Source organism: Lytechinus variegatus, chromosome 4, assembly GCF_018143015.1.
Source record: "Lytechinus variegatus isolate NC3 chromosome 4, Lvar_3.0, whole genome shotgun sequence".
NCBI classification, from domain to species: domain Eukaryota; kingdom Metazoa; phylum Echinodermata; class Echinoidea; order Temnopleuroida; family Toxopneustidae; genus Lytechinus; species Lytechinus variegatus.
Window position 1 is genome coordinate 5,301,482 of NC_054743.1, and position 15,577 is coordinate 5,317,058.

The 15,577-nt window shown below is 34.4% G+C and overlaps 1 protein-coding gene across 1 annotated transcript; it reads left to right on the forward strand.

Moving 5' to 3' along the window:
* Positions 1 to 1,385: 1,385 nt before the first annotated feature.
* LOC121413236 (cilia- and flagella-associated protein 298-like) lies at positions 1,386 to 15,282 on the forward strand. The gene is made up of 8 exons (XM_041605982.1): positions 1,386 to 1,460; positions 4,677 to 4,848; positions 6,257 to 6,424; positions 7,692 to 7,759; positions 8,863 to 9,021; positions 9,714 to 9,845; positions 13,617 to 13,712; positions 14,030 to 15,282. Exons 1-8 carry the CDS (start codon positions 1,413 to 1,415, stop codon positions 14,138 to 14,140), a joined length of 954 nt encoding a protein of 317 aa, XP_041461916.1. The 5' UTR covers positions 1,386 to 1,412; the 3' UTR covers positions 14,141 to 15,282.
* Positions 15,283 to 15,577: the final 295 nt, after the last annotated feature.

The following is a 15,577-nucleotide window of genomic DNA, read 5'->3' on the forward strand; positions in this document are numbered from 1 at the left end:
CACGTAATCTTCATAGCGAAATAGATACCCTTTTTCATTATTTTTGTGTTTTTGACACCCTTATCACGTTACGTACGTAACGTGCCCTATCGTGAAAAAGACATCTTTTTTACGTGTTTTTTTTTGGTCGCGCATGGTATCCACTCGTCAACGTAAGTGGCCCCCCCCCCCCCCCCGGATAAGGGTGTCAAAAACACAAAAATAATGAAAAAAGGGTATTTATTTCACAAGGAAAATTACGTGTTTAGGGTCGAAATTGTCGGGATGATAAAACAAAATTAACTGTTTTATAAAGGATGTCCTTTTTGCCTCAACACTTCGTGTTTAGAGTCCGAATTGCGTGAGGTGTAGAAGGTGGGGTCGTACTAAACCAAATAAGGTAAAGCCCACTTGTTCACTGCTACCATCTGGCCTGTGGAGAATCTACAGGTAGGACTATGGTATGCCAATGCTGTATAGAGCACACACTTTAAAAAATCATTGAAATATCACTTTTGTGACCAAAATTACTAATTTCCATACAGTTGCAATTTATTTATCATTAGTAATGTGGGAATAATTTTTGTATTCACCAGAGCGCTCAAAAACTTGAATTTTGGGCATATTTTTGTGTACGCCCTCTATTGGTGGAAAGTAATATGTCAAGAAAATTTTCATTTTTTTATCTCTATTTTTAATTAAGAATAAATGATATAAAGAATCAAATTTAAATAAGAGCCAAGCAGTATGAATTAACAGGTCTAATGGAAGCTGTCAGTGTAAAAAAATCAAGCATTTGCCCCAAAGAAAAAGAGAAAATAAGCCAAACATTGCCACTCTTATTTTGTCACACATGGAGATATAACTGAGAACAAGGTTATATTATAACCTTGTTCATTGAATGAGTGGTAAAGCCGACGACCGAAGGACCCGTAACAATAAACATTCCTGTACTTGTTTAGGGGTTCATTTCAGGAAATATTTGCCAAGAGTGACGGCGTTTTGTTTCCAATACTTGTTAAGGGTAGGGTTTCACACGCCAATACTTGTTAAGGGGTGAATTTTCAGAATATGGAAATTACGTGTTTAAGGTGCTTTTCCAGACCCCATGGTCGCGCATGGTATCCACTCGTGAATGGAAGTGGCCCCCGCCCCCCCCCCCCCCCCCCCCCCGGAAGAGCACAAAGCACTTCCTCAGACAGATATCTTTTTTAAAGAAGTGCACACCGGCGTAGTTACAAATAATGCATATAGCATTTCCATTTATTTGTAAGCAGGATTAAAGAGCAATGTAGATTAAATGTCTTGCTCCGACGGGCATAGGTGCCGCGGCCGGGAATCGAACCCCGGACTTTCCATATTTAGCCAGGCCCCTAAAAACATGAAAAAGGAGCCCACTCGTCCGTCGCGCTCGCTCGTGCTCGAGATCGCGCATGCGCAATGCTTGTATTTTGGTTTTCGCTTCCGTGGTTACCCAGCCGGTGAGACTTTTTTCAAAAATTGAAATTGAATATTTTAGGAACTTAGGAAGTTTTATTATTCATTAAGCTGTGGTATTTCAGTTTGAAATATTACAATTCACACACATTTCTTTTTAATTTTAAAGTCACTATTTTGCCCATTCCGTGTTCGAATGCTCCATCTTGTCTAAATGATTTCTCGATGATAAGTCCCATGTGTTGAAAAAGTTGTCATGTTTCCCTTCTTGATTTTGTAATTTGACTTTGAGATCGAAAGCGCGCTGTGGCTGTGCATGCCCTTGGCCTTGGCTGTGGTATGAGGAATAGTGCAGTGAGCACAGTTTTAAATAAGAGTGAGTGTGTGAGAGAGAGAGAAGAATATGATAGAGAATTTGAAAGGAATTGTAGCCAGGTGGCCGTTTCATAAAGCTGTTCATAAGTTAAGAACGACTGGTGAACCTTTTCTTACGCGCTAAACCATCGCCAACGGTGTATTGCATTTACCAAAAGAAAGGATCACCAGTCGTTCTTAAACTAAAGTCGCTCTTATCTTACGAACAGCTTTATGAAACACCCACCAGGTCTAGAAACAAACTTACAATGGGAAGAATTCCCTGGCTTTAACTTTTAAGTTTGACACAAGTCACGCATTACGAGGTTAGTATAGCTATATAATACTTTACTAACCTCATACAATGGACCGTGTTTGACCCTGGATTTCGAAGTAGTCAAACATCGCATCATTGCTGAAGTAAAATTTGCTGAAACTCCTCGCTATGCACTGTGGCTCTTGCCGGTAATAAACAAATATAAATATAATCTAGAAATAATAATCATTACAAAAAGAGCAAATTTCGCTTACCTCGGCCTCGAAAGTGACTTCGCTTGTCTCTTCTACGGAAATACAAGGAAGCCCACTGGAGGCGCTAATAATTTCACAACCATGATTTAGCTCCTCGGTAATCTAAATTCTTTGTAATGCGCAATTCTTATGATTAATTTACTAATTATGGGCACCAATAAATGAAATACCTTCAAAAACATGAAGATTATTATTTGTGATGATAACACTTATTTGCAATTAATTTAAAAAGATGACTAATAAAATAAAATAGAAAATAATATAAGTGCCTGGAAAGAAACCAGCAGTACAAGCTTTAACGAACGTCAATAATACGTATACGGTATACCAAAGTCTATACAATGAAAAGATTGGACACTTCACGGACTTCGCGTAATGCCTTGCGTCAATATGCATGTAAAATAGTGTAGGTGCCTATTCTTTCTCTTGTCGTGTCTTTGATATGAATATAAATCGCGCGCCCTCTTCAGGAGAAAATTGATATCCACGCTGATCGATTTTTATCTCTGTGAAATCTTCACTGAAGATCAAGAAAATATACATATTTTTAAAAAGAAACTTCCAGGAGAAGTCACGGAAGGATCTAAATGATTCGGTAAGTGTCATAGCAGGATGTGGAATACCAAATTATACATGATATTTTATGTGGGCAAAAAGCCCACTGTATTTTGGAAGTGTCGTGTGTGTCGTGTGCATATGACTGATATTCCTTTGCACGCGAGATGATATGAACCCATGGGTGGGTTTGACATGGACGTGAATTGTACCTCAACTTCAAGACTCAACTTGCTCAAGCAATGTTCGTGTACCCCGTGCAGGCTCCATTCCACTTCACTCCCGCTACACTACGCTCCACCTACTCGAACATCGAGACCCAAAACTCGCTCTGATACTCAGAGTGACAAAGGTGGGATTTTATGGGGGGGGGGGAATATGAAATTCATGCAGCAACATCACAATCTTTAAAACCAAAACTAGTAATATTCTTTACATAAAGTTTCACTTCTTTTCTTGTCATGCGAGTTTTGGGTCTCTATGTTCTGGTACATGTGTAGGTGGAACATAGTGCAGCAGTAGTGAAGTGGAGTGGAGCCTGCACGAACATTATTCGCTTGAGGTACCCGAATTGAAAAAAAATGGTGGGCATGGCAATCCATTGTCGTAATTTGTATTGTTGTCTGGACAGGTATCGATCAATCGCTTTCAAAGACATTTCAGGAGGAAGGGAGAGTTCCCCTAAAGAAATAAAGATTAAAATAACAGAGAACAAAGACTGAGAAAAAAAGGAAGAAATGAAAAAAATCAAAAGAAACTCAACTTTACAAGGAAGAAGAAAAGAAAGAGAAAGGGTAATTAAAGTGGAAAGCAGACAAATGATGCTCTGGATACTCATACTAGAAATATAGATACGCAAAAAAAATAGCCATTTGGACTTTTTTATTCTTTAAACACGTTTATCTACACGAAACAAAATTGCCAATACATGTACATGCAGCCTGAATACATGTATGTTGAGGCTATCGAGACATGTTTACCAGAATGCATCACAATTAGTGTTTTGTCCATCTGGGTAGATGAACCTCTATGATTTCGCTATATTTTATTCTTTTTCGATTTGTCAGGATCAAACACCATTGAACGAAAATGATCACGAGCCGTTGTGTACGAGGAGAAATTAATGTTAAAAACTCTTCAAAACAGACTACTGCCAGCTGTCTAATATTTGTCATGCAATTTGACCTTTTGTGACCTTGACGTTTAGCTGACCTATGCTTAAGTCAAATGCCCAGTTATCCATATAATTACATTTGATTTTTCATTAGCTTTAGATTGATACCAAACATGACTTGTTTATTCCGTAAAATATCAAATTCATATTTAAGAGGTACATGCATGTAAAAGTGGGCGTGGTCTATGACGTCAATAACAAAAGTTGCCCAAGGGTGCCCAGGTGGCATTCATCGGATTCTTGAAGTAGACACCCGATACTACAACTTTCTACAAAAAATCGCATACATACCCAACTTGACGGTCATGCCGTAATTTTGATCATATCTACCCGACTAATACAAAGTATCTTTGACCTGCTATTTTATGACAAAATGCTACCATTACAAGTTCATTATGTTACAAGAGTCTTTCTGTGCTATGAATATCTGTTGCCAGGTTGAGTAGAAGTTTTTGAACTCATAAAAGCTAGAAAAAGGAAAAAGATTTCTCACTGAAAAGCGTACATGTATGGGTAACATTATTATTCACACAGGCATCACTAAGGACAAGGTTTTACCTGTAAAGTGGCATAAATTATATGCATGTTAAAAGTATACTTCATGGATGCTCTTTCAAATTTGTATTGACTTCATTTTTTTTCTTAGGTGTTAGTGTTTGATTCTAGATTACCAGGCAATATGGTTAAGTTACACATCAAGAGAGGCGATGACAGCCAATTCCTGTTTGAGACAACAGTTCAGCAGCCATTGGATGATCTGATCAAACAACTTATCCTCATTCATAATGGTAGACTCAAAGTGGAGAGAATATGTTCGGGTGAGTTCACTGTGCACTCTTTACTAAAACCTATTTTAGTACTGCAGCTTAAGGATATTGAGGTTGCATATGGATCTTAGATACTTTTTGATATGTCAGTTGCATGTAGACCATGTTTACCTATAGTACTCGTCAGATGGCACTAAAATTCTGATCAAGTTTGCAATTCATAGTCTGAATGTTGGGTTAGGGTTTCAGAAAGCCTTTTGGATTTTTATTATTTGAAACACTGTTGGTAGTGAAGCAATGTTGTGCATATTTTATGTAGATTTTTTAACAAGAGTTTTGTTATAGATATAAAATAGATAGAAATAAATATATACTGGTGATAGTAAAACATGTGTATGACATTATTTACCCCCTCATTTGCACCCCAACGATGCCCTACATTGTTGTTTCTTGTTCAGGAAACTATTGGCATACAAAACTTAAAGATGAATATATCCATCCAATGATTCAAAATGAGTGATGTAATATGTACAGATAATCCAGTTGCATGAAAGTGCGTTGGAGGTGGATATATGACTCTTGTGCTAAAAGTCTATTTCTCATGTCATCTTTATGACAATGGTTAAACCAATTTCGTATAACAATCAATCAGTGTTTGGTCTAACCATGATTTGATCTTAAATAAGAGTGTTGAAATTCCTTTTTTGGTAGCTGTTTTGAAGAAAATCACCAGAGACATTTTCAAGAGCCATTCTTTTTTCCCCAAATTTTCATGAACCATTGAATAATCATTGTTTTGCAACGCTGTTTTTGCAATTTGTCCTGCACTCCTGCTTCTTTAATTTTCACAAATTCATATCACTTTGGCTAACTATCATTTAGCCTATAAATGCTAAGATGTTCTATGATCCATTTCCAATTTATCCATTTAGTATTTCACACTTTAATAATCATATTAACATTTTATTCATATTCATCTAATCATATAAAGTGGTTTCAGACCAGGGTCTCGTATTGTTCCTCACAAAGCTTGGAGATTAATTGCCTGCTTGATTTCTATGATTGATTGTGTGTACATAGTCAATGTAAAAATGTTCTACCATGATCGCTTTGTGTTCATACTGGTTCCATGTCAGGTTAATTGGTATAGTCTTGATAAACAGACCCACTTTGATGATACCAAATGGAAAGTATGATGTAGACCAAATGGTTATATACTGTGAAGGTAGACTTTGATGTTAATACTAGTCTGCAGGCACAGACCCTGATTGAAACTTTAATCAACAAGTGGGTCTCCATGCAAAGACTAGCACATTCAAAACTTGCTAAGAGGGCATTAAGTATACAAGGCATTATAGACTGCACATGTAGACCCTAAACTCAAGTTTGCGCAGCAGACTGCATTGATACTGTGTGATATTGAATATGTATTTCTGATTTTTTTTGTGTGTGATTGTAGAAATCAATGAATTGTCTGAGCATGGTACGACACTACCTCCTAACATGCAAGGTTTGACTGATGATCAGATCATTGATCTCAAGTTAGTTGATGAATGGGGACAGAAGTGTGAACCAAGTGGTGGTTCAGTTGAATGTAAAGATCCTATTGGAAGGAGAAACGGCAAAGGTACACACCCTCATCTCTTTTATTCTCTTCAAGTTCTTGTTACTATGATTGACAGTCAATGGAATAAGTTTGATATTTTGTTAAAAAAATATTTTAATATTGTTAATTTACTACTTATTACTACTACTACTACTACTACTACTACTACTACTACTACTACTACTACTACTACTACTATACTACTACTACTACAACTACTACTACTACTACTACTACTACTACTACTACTACTACTACTACTACTACTACTACTACTACTACTACTACTACTACTACTACTACTACTTTACTACTACTACTACTACTACTACTACTACTAAGTACTACTACTACTAACTACTACTACTAACTACTACTACTATTACATGTACTACTACCACTACTACTACTACTACTACTACTGCAACGTCTACTACTACTACTACAGCTACTACTTTTTCTACTCCTAATACTCCTACTCTATTGGTTTGATACATAAAAACAAACAGAAATAACAGGATATCCAGATGCAAAATCTGTCAATATTCCTCCCCATATATTTGAACCCATAGTCCTGGTGGGTGTTTCATAAAGCTCTTCGTAAAGTTACGAACAACTTTACGCACGACTGGAACCTACATGTATTCTTGGGTCATAACTCAATTACATAGGGATAACAGATAGCACAATAAAGGATCACCAGTCATGCGTAAAGTCAATCGTATCTTACGAACAGCTTTATGAAACACCCACCTGATATTGTTAAACTTGGTTATTGTTCATGTGTTATTTATTTCTATGTCTGGTTCTTGCTGTCTCAAATTCACCCTGACTTACATTAGGCCTACATGTAGTATAAAGATTAATTTCTTTCTAGGGGGTGTTTCACAAAGATTTAAGTATGACTTAGAGTCACACTTAAATGCCAAGTTGCGTACGGTATGAAAGGATTGACCGCATTGGTCAGATCGTGCCATGAGGATGAGCTTTGCTGCGCATCTATCAATATGATCGCGCGTTCCATATCATGTACGCGTCGGCATTTAAGTGAGACTTAAGTCATACTTAAATCTTTGTGAAACACCCTCCAGGTTACTCAGTGTTGTGCACTTTCTCACTCAGTTGGGAGTTAACACTGCTGTATTTTCTTGGTTGACATGAAGTTATAGAAAATATTGTTATAGGAAATGTTTTCAATTTGAAAATAGTTATTTGATTTTTTCTCTTCTCGGATACAGAATGACGCAAGAATGTGCTTGATATATTTTGGAATGTTTTCTATTTTCAGCTCCAAATGAGAAAATGAAAGAAGTTTTGACAAAGACAGTCAGTGAAGCCAAGAAAATCATTTCAAAAGTAAGATCCTTTTAATTGTCTTTATGTAAACAGAGTACAATCATAAATCATTTGTGCAAGAGTGCAGTTGGATACTGAAAGTAATGTAATATTAGAGGATTTTAGTTCACACATAGGAAGTACATGTAATCTAGCTGAGCTTTGAGATCCAATATCTCTCTCATGATCAGAGTACACAAACAGTGTATGTACAATACATATACTTGTATCTTTTATTCATACATAGGTTTGGTTTGCATTTCATTTTCTTGTAAAGAGACTTCTAATAGACATTACTATCCCATATGACTGTCATGCAGTAGTTTTTCAGCAGCTTATTGAACTCAAAGTGGAACTAAGCTTACAGTTCTGAAAAGTTTGAGTTTCTCTGATCAATCCCTCATCGGTATCTAAATAAAATCATCACCATTTCCACATACTGACTCAAGAGACAGAGAATCAAATATTTAGATAGCTTGCAGTTTAGCGTAAGATGGCCAGGACCCTGTCTTGCAAAGAGTTACACTTATTTGATCAACCTAAACTATATGGAAATCCAACAGTGTCAAAAATTTTCTTGCACAATGTCCTTTGTAAGCAAAGAAAAGCACACTAATTTTTCAAGAAAACAATGAATATACATGTATGACTTGCCATCATATCTAGAAAATGTTTTGAACAAATATGCATTTTAGGTGTTGACATTGCTGGCTTTCCATACTTGTGGTTGATCGGATCAATCGTCAATCTTTATAAGACGGGGCCCAGCAATATTTGAGTTAATTTAATTGTTGATTCCTCTGCATTAGTAGTACAATAAATATGCATTTTAGATGTTGACGTTGTTGACTAAGCTAATACATAATAGGAGTCGGGTGAAACCATTGGAAAAAAAAAGACTTTATAGACATGCAGCAATATAAAGGGGAAATATTCGTTTGGGGTTGTGGGACACTAAAATGGTGACAATTTATATGAGATTATATAAACATTTTTTACTAGAGTCCTATATATTTGGAATGGTTTGGCCAAGCGTAAACAATCATTAAAATGTTTTTATACAATTTCAGATTTAAGTATTCTCATGACATCTTTTTTTTTTTTTTACTTTTCTCACAATATAGAATCAAGCATCTGCTAATGTGTGTGTAACACAACCAATGATAAAGGATGCTTTAGACCAGTTAAGGGGTGCAGTTACCATTGTTTACCCCATGGGATTACCCCCTCATGATCCTATTAGAATGGAGTTTGAAGGCAGTGAAGAACTGGATGGCACTCAGGTTAGTATCATGCCTTTTTTAATATCTGATGTGATTGCTGTGTGTAAAATCTATGAGAAGTAGAACATTTTGTGTATTATCTGTCGTCCACATAACAACAGATCACTTCTATTCCACAAATTCTTTTCCAGTGTTGTGTGTAAAGCCAGATAGCTGATACCAAGGTCAATATTTTGTAGTAATGTCAGCGCACCTAGCCTTTAGGCCAAAGCGAAGACCAAGCTATCCAAAAGCAAAGACCGAGGACTACACTGATTCATTTTTTTTAAAGCTGTAATCAAAAGAATATTGATTATAGCCAGCTGCCTTTGAGTTGTACTTACAGTATATTGGATGTCTTGCATTCAGCCGGCATGCATCACAACATAAATGTAAAATCTGCAAACTAATTGAAATAAACAAAACCATCACTCAAATTGGTCACAGATGTAGCAGGAATCCCCAAGATGCTTTGTTCACTGATCCTCAGATTTAATTATAGACAAGACAATTTGGCCGTTTGAGATCCTCTTAAGTCTATTGCTGTATTCTCATGAGAAGTCTGTGTCGCAATTTTTCCATACTCCCAGTGTTTTGTTTATGGTGAAAATGAGGAATAAGTAAGATCGAAAAGACGCATATAATATTCTTGCAGAAAAGATATGACTGTGACTATAAGTTATTTATTTGTTGTTTGACTATTTTTTTTTCAGGCATCTTTATCAGTCCTTGAGGAAGACAATACATCACTCTGGTTTTCTGGTAAAGAGATGCACAGAGGGAAGAAACTTTGTGATTATATTGGAAAGAATGAAAAGACAAAGATCATTGCTAAATTGCAAAAGGTATGGATTGCAGTTGTTTTAGTAATGAAATAATAACATTTTTTTTCAAACCATATCTAGTTACTTTACAAATTGCAGTTTAATCCTTATGCTTGTGGATACAGGAGACTGATAAATCAAGCTTATCCACTTAAGCATTATATTCTAGTTTCATTTTATGTCTTGTACAGAACATCTTACATATATGAAGATTTTGGTTGCAAAAGGGGTTAGATCTGCTTTGGACCATTCCTAGAAAAATCATGCTTTTTTATTCTCCCATATTGCAATATTCTTATGGGAAATTATATTGTCATGATGTATTCCCTGCCATGGGAACATAAAATTGGGTGTAAAAGAAATCTACCTGTCTTCAATTTGTTTTAAATATATACAGTTGAGGCCAAAAGTTTACATACACCCATGGAATTTAGTGAAATTTGTTCGCTTTCCAAACATTGCAAAATTTACTATATCTTCAGAAATATGAATACTACCATGACGAATTAGGTATCAAATCGAAGAGCATTTTAAGCTCTTTCACATTATTGGGATGCCATTTGGATTACACTATATTTCAGGTGGAATTTTCTTTGAATAAAAAAGTGATATTCGTGCAAAATGTATTCTATTGTTTGCTATTATATTTTCAAACATCGTTTCATAGAAATATAAAAATGTCAAATTTATGATATATATTATACTTTTTATCATGATATATGTCACCACTGAACAAAAAGTGTAAAAAAATGTTTGTGTTGACAAATAAGTAGCACAAATATGAAATGTTTTTGTCAAGTTTTTATTCTCAATTTGTATAAAATATGTAGATTTTGGGAAAAAATTGACACCTAAATATTTTTCAGCACCTGATGACAAAGCAATGTGATGAAAGGGCATGGCATACTCATTTGTTTGATATCAAATTCGTCATGATAGGACAACTATTTTATAAGATACAGTAAATTTTATGATGTTTGGCAAGTGTCAACTTTTCTTTGAATTTCCTGGGTGTATGTCAGGGTTGGCGGATTTAAATCACGTTGATTTAAATCGTGATTTAAATCGCGATTTAAATCACCATGATTTTTTTAAAAAAATCATTGATTTAAATCACTTCCATTGAAACATGTACAAATCATGGACAAAGTATTTGTTCAATGCAGTTTTAATTCTTCAAGTCAACTGAAAAACTTTGAATTAACTTTATATCAATAAAAGATCAACAAAGTCTTCATATCTACTTAAAACAAATTAAAATCAAATTAATAAAATCAGGTAATTCTTTAAAAACTACAGATGTATGTTGTCAATAGGTACTCATTTTTTGTAAATTATGTCGAGTTTTTCTTCTGAAATTTTACATTCTTTGTCAGTTATTATTAGTCAATTTCTTTCTTAACGTAAAGTTTTCACATAATCCAAAGACTTTTCAGAGAGCAGTTTGTAAAAAAAAATATAATATATAAAAGTCGATGAGAAAAGGTTTGTTGGCAGTTTTCCAGTTTTGATCCTTCGCCTACACATAACTACTTCTGTCATGTAAAATAAGAAATGATACCTGCATGTAATCAACATATTTAACATGCCTCTTATTTCGTATTGTTACATTTATCATACATTTGATGTTTTGAATAACATAATTATAAAAAACACATTAACATAATGTAGTACAGTCATAATTTGACTGTTGAGAAAAGCTTTCTCTTATAAACCTTTTAAGTCACTGCAGCCCATTATATGTTCAGTGCTACAAATAATGGAAGTTTTGTATCTGCATGTAATAATGGAAAGAGCTCTATAACAACAATTTGCAAAACTCAGAATAAACATTTAACACTGTATTTTAACGTTAAGATGCAGGTACTTCAGTTACAATCATTGGCAGTTGTAAGCTGTGTCTCATTTAAAATAAAATACTTCTTTTTGTAATACATATGTTGTAATTTAAGCAGTTTTGCAGTTTTTATCCTTTAAGTTAAAAGTAAGTAGATTTTTTTTCATACTTCATGGATCAAACAGATTTTTTTGTAGAGAATATGGGAATAAAATTTGTAGATTAATGTAAAAAAATCACAGTAACAGAATGTAGTATAGTCACCCTTTGACTAAGCTATCTCCTATATTGTTCTCCAAAACTGAGAGTTTTGCATCTATATCTGTAGCAAGAGAAGAGCTTTTTATCAAAAAGATCCTTAACATATACAGTTGTAGTCTCTCTTTGACTATTGTAAAGCTGTGACTAATTGAAAAAAATAATTGATGAGAAATATTTCTCTTACAATATACATGAATACTAGTAATTGGCAAAGGGTTTGTTGGCAGTTTTGATAAGGGATTTTTTCTCTTGGATTTTTTTAAATATTCGAATGAAAAATCCCAGAGGGGAATTTTCTCTACTCACTGGGAATTCCCTATGGAATATTTCTTCATAGGCCTATGTATGATAGAATTAAGTTCAGATACATGATTCCTCAAATTTATTTTTAATTGTCCTTTTTTACTGGATTTTAATTACAAAATATGTGGTTAAGAACAATATTAGGGGTGAAATGTATAACATCAATATTGATGTCGTTGTAAGAGTAAGGGGGGGGGAGGATAATTACCCTTTTTTTCGAAGGAACTTTAAAAAAATCAAAAAAAAAAAAAAAATCTGATTTAAATAAAAAAAATCTGATTTAAATCAAAAAAATCGCCAACCCCTGGTGTATGTAAACTTCTGGCCTCAACTGTATATTTTTTTAAATTAACAAAGTGGATCTAACCCATTCTGCAACAAAATTGAAATGGATACAATCCCTTTTTGAATAATGAAAAAAATTCTTAGCCACTTTTATTCACATTTTAATATGAATTTCAAATTTGTTTTGGTATCATCAGAGTGATTAAAATTCTATAGGTTTTGAGACAAAAACAAAATAAGATTTTATGAGAAATGGATCTAACCCCTTTTGAACAACTAGCTCTTCAGAAGAGTGTTTTTTTGCAAAAGGATTAGATCCACTCCAAAAAAATAATTGTTTTAATCTCCCATATTGCAATATTCTTATGCAAAACTAAATTTTCATGATCCCCTACAATGTGAACATAAAATTGGGTATAAAAGAAATCTGTCTTTATATTATTTGAATATTCTTTTTCAAAAATATCCTTTGATCTAACCTCTTGCAAACAAGCCGAACCAAAGTGATTTTTCTTTGCCATTTTAGTTAAAATTTTCTTTGTTATCTTTAAGTCTATACATTGAGACATACAATCAAATTGGATGAAAATTGGATCCAACCCCTTTTGCAATTGAGCTCTTCATACATGTCTTTATATGTAACATATTTGTAAAAATTGTGTGTGTATCTGTAATACCATAAGGCCATGTTTCATTTATTACTAGGAATCCTATTATAAAGGACCGTGTTTGTTTCACTTTGTGATTGATATCGCAAGCCGGTGCAGACAATTCACACTGTAATGTGACTATGATACCTCAATAATGAGAACCATATGTCAAATGCAGAGGAAGAACTCATCAAAAATGATATAAATCTTGTAACTAATGCGGCAAAATTTCTCTCCCAGCTCCTGGTACATTAAACAGCATATCGTATGGCATGCATGTATAGTATGCAACAGATGTTGACTTTTTCTCATAAAGCATTGTGAATTTTGACCTGGTACACAGTATTGTGAATCCACGTAATTGTAAAGATTAAACAATGAATGGATGCTTGCTAGATTTCATCCTGAAAGGTTTGGCTCTGACTTTCATTCCTTATATTTCTGTAATATTCATAGAAAGGACAAGGAGCACCGGCAAGAGAAGCTGTATTCAGTGAAGACGAGAGGAAACAGATGATGTTACATGCATACAAAAAACAAGAAGAATGGAAGGTAAAAATAACTTGACTTAATTCGAGGGGGGAAAGGGGAGGGTGAAATTTCATAATTCTGTAACTTTTGCCTCTGATTTTGATTCATTTCACATAGAAGTACATTTTGTATATTTCACTCTATGATTTGCTCAAGCTATCAAAAGGAATTTATAAAATAAGGGACTTGTCCACCAGCATATATTTTTTTCGTCGTTGAATGTCTTATTTACATGTAACTCTATGACATGTAAAGAGAGATGTCTGAGTTTACTCATTGTATTCTGCAATCAACTTTATTTGGAATTCATTACATTTGAATTTCGTTTTTATTTACAGAAAATGCAAGAAGAGAGTGAAGATGCTTACCTGAATTCACCATGGGCAGATTCCAATCAGCTAAAAAGTCAATTACAAGGGATCAATAACGTCAAATGGGGTCCTCGATGATATTGACCCAAACTCTCCCACATGACCTGAACAATCTGGAATGTCAATGTCCTTTCAAGGCAGATCTTTACTAAGAGCAATAACTTTGCAGACCATTAATTTGGAACTATACATTTTGGAGGTATTGTGAATGTAGAACCAAGAGCTCATGGAAGTATTTGGACACGTTTATTAATTGATGACCAGGGGAACGCTTCATCAACAGTTTTGTCCGTAAAACTTTCCTTGATTTTGATCAGCTTAGAAGCATTGTTACTATAGTAACTGTCGTTCGGATAAAATATCTAATGTTCCCCATGAAACTGATCATTGATGAGATGAAAACAAAAGTAGTCTTGGGGCCCGTCTTGTGATGTATACAATGATCTCTGGAGATGTACTAGAAATTGTCTGTCATGAAGAGAATGTTTATACTACTATACAAATAATGAATGTCTACGAGTGCAATGGACAAAATATTTCTTGTCTCTTCGAATGAAGTAATCTTCCTTTGCACAAATGAATAAACATTATATGACACCAAATATAAATCTTTGTCATTTAGCAATATGAATTTTCAAATGAGAGTGAAGGTAATTACATTTGGTCTGTGTATCATACTCACTGCAAACAAAAATGTTTTATGTGCAGTGCTTGCGGTCTCGGCAGTCATGCAATGGACAGAATTGCGTGGATCCAAATTTGCATGAATGATGTCATTGTAAAATGGGCTAAATAATCAATATTAAACAACCAATCAAATGACAAGGATCTATCTTGGTATCATGTATTTGATATGAATTTGTATTAATGATTATTTTGAATGTTATCATATCCATTTGTACACAAAGCTATGCAATTGCAGCAGGTTTTTTTTCTTTGCTGAATTGCTTAACATTTAATAATGTCAAGTGACCCCAACATTCCTTTTGCAATTATTTTAAAGTCAGTGATCACACCGAAAGCTGTACAATATCACAACGAAATTAGCTTAATTTTATACAAGGGGGGCTCAATTTATACCCCCCACCCCTTCTGCTGTTTGTGTAATAATCAGCAAGCCTTATTACATGGTATTGCTCAGTATTACAAAGTTGAAGGTGATATATATATATATATATAATCATAAATGGTATAGTAAATGCCGTAGAAATAAAATCATAGGTTTTAAAAGGAGCATAGCTCTCAAATATGAAAGGTAAAGTCACACTCTTCGTCAGTGCCCATGATGTGACAAAAAAAAGAGAATTCAAAATCCGTTTCTGAAACAGTCGTGAAAAACACGTCTGTTCATGGGCATACGGATTGTGAAACTCACCTTTCAAAGAAATCAATGCGTTGAAGATGGAGGAAGTGCACTGTAAAAAAACGCATCTAAAGACGCGTTACCATGACTGCAAGACGACAATGGCGAATCTCCGGCTCCAAAACAGGAAAATCTGAAAAGGGCCTCACCGC

Bases quoted from the DNA above. Each gene is read 5' to 3' on its own strand.
- LOC121413236 (XM_041605982.1), top strand. From the start codon at position 1,413: ATGCGCAATGCTTGTATTTTGGTTTTCGCTTCCGTGGTTACCCAGCCG. The intron at 4,849-6,256 runs GTGAGTTCACTG...GTGTGATTGTAG, and splicing joins AGTGGAGAGAATATGTTCGG to AAATCAATGAATTGTCTGAG. The intron at 9,846-13,616 runs GTATGGATTGCA...TAATATTCATAG, and splicing joins TCATTGCTAAATTGCAAAAG to AAAGGACAAGGAGCACCGGC.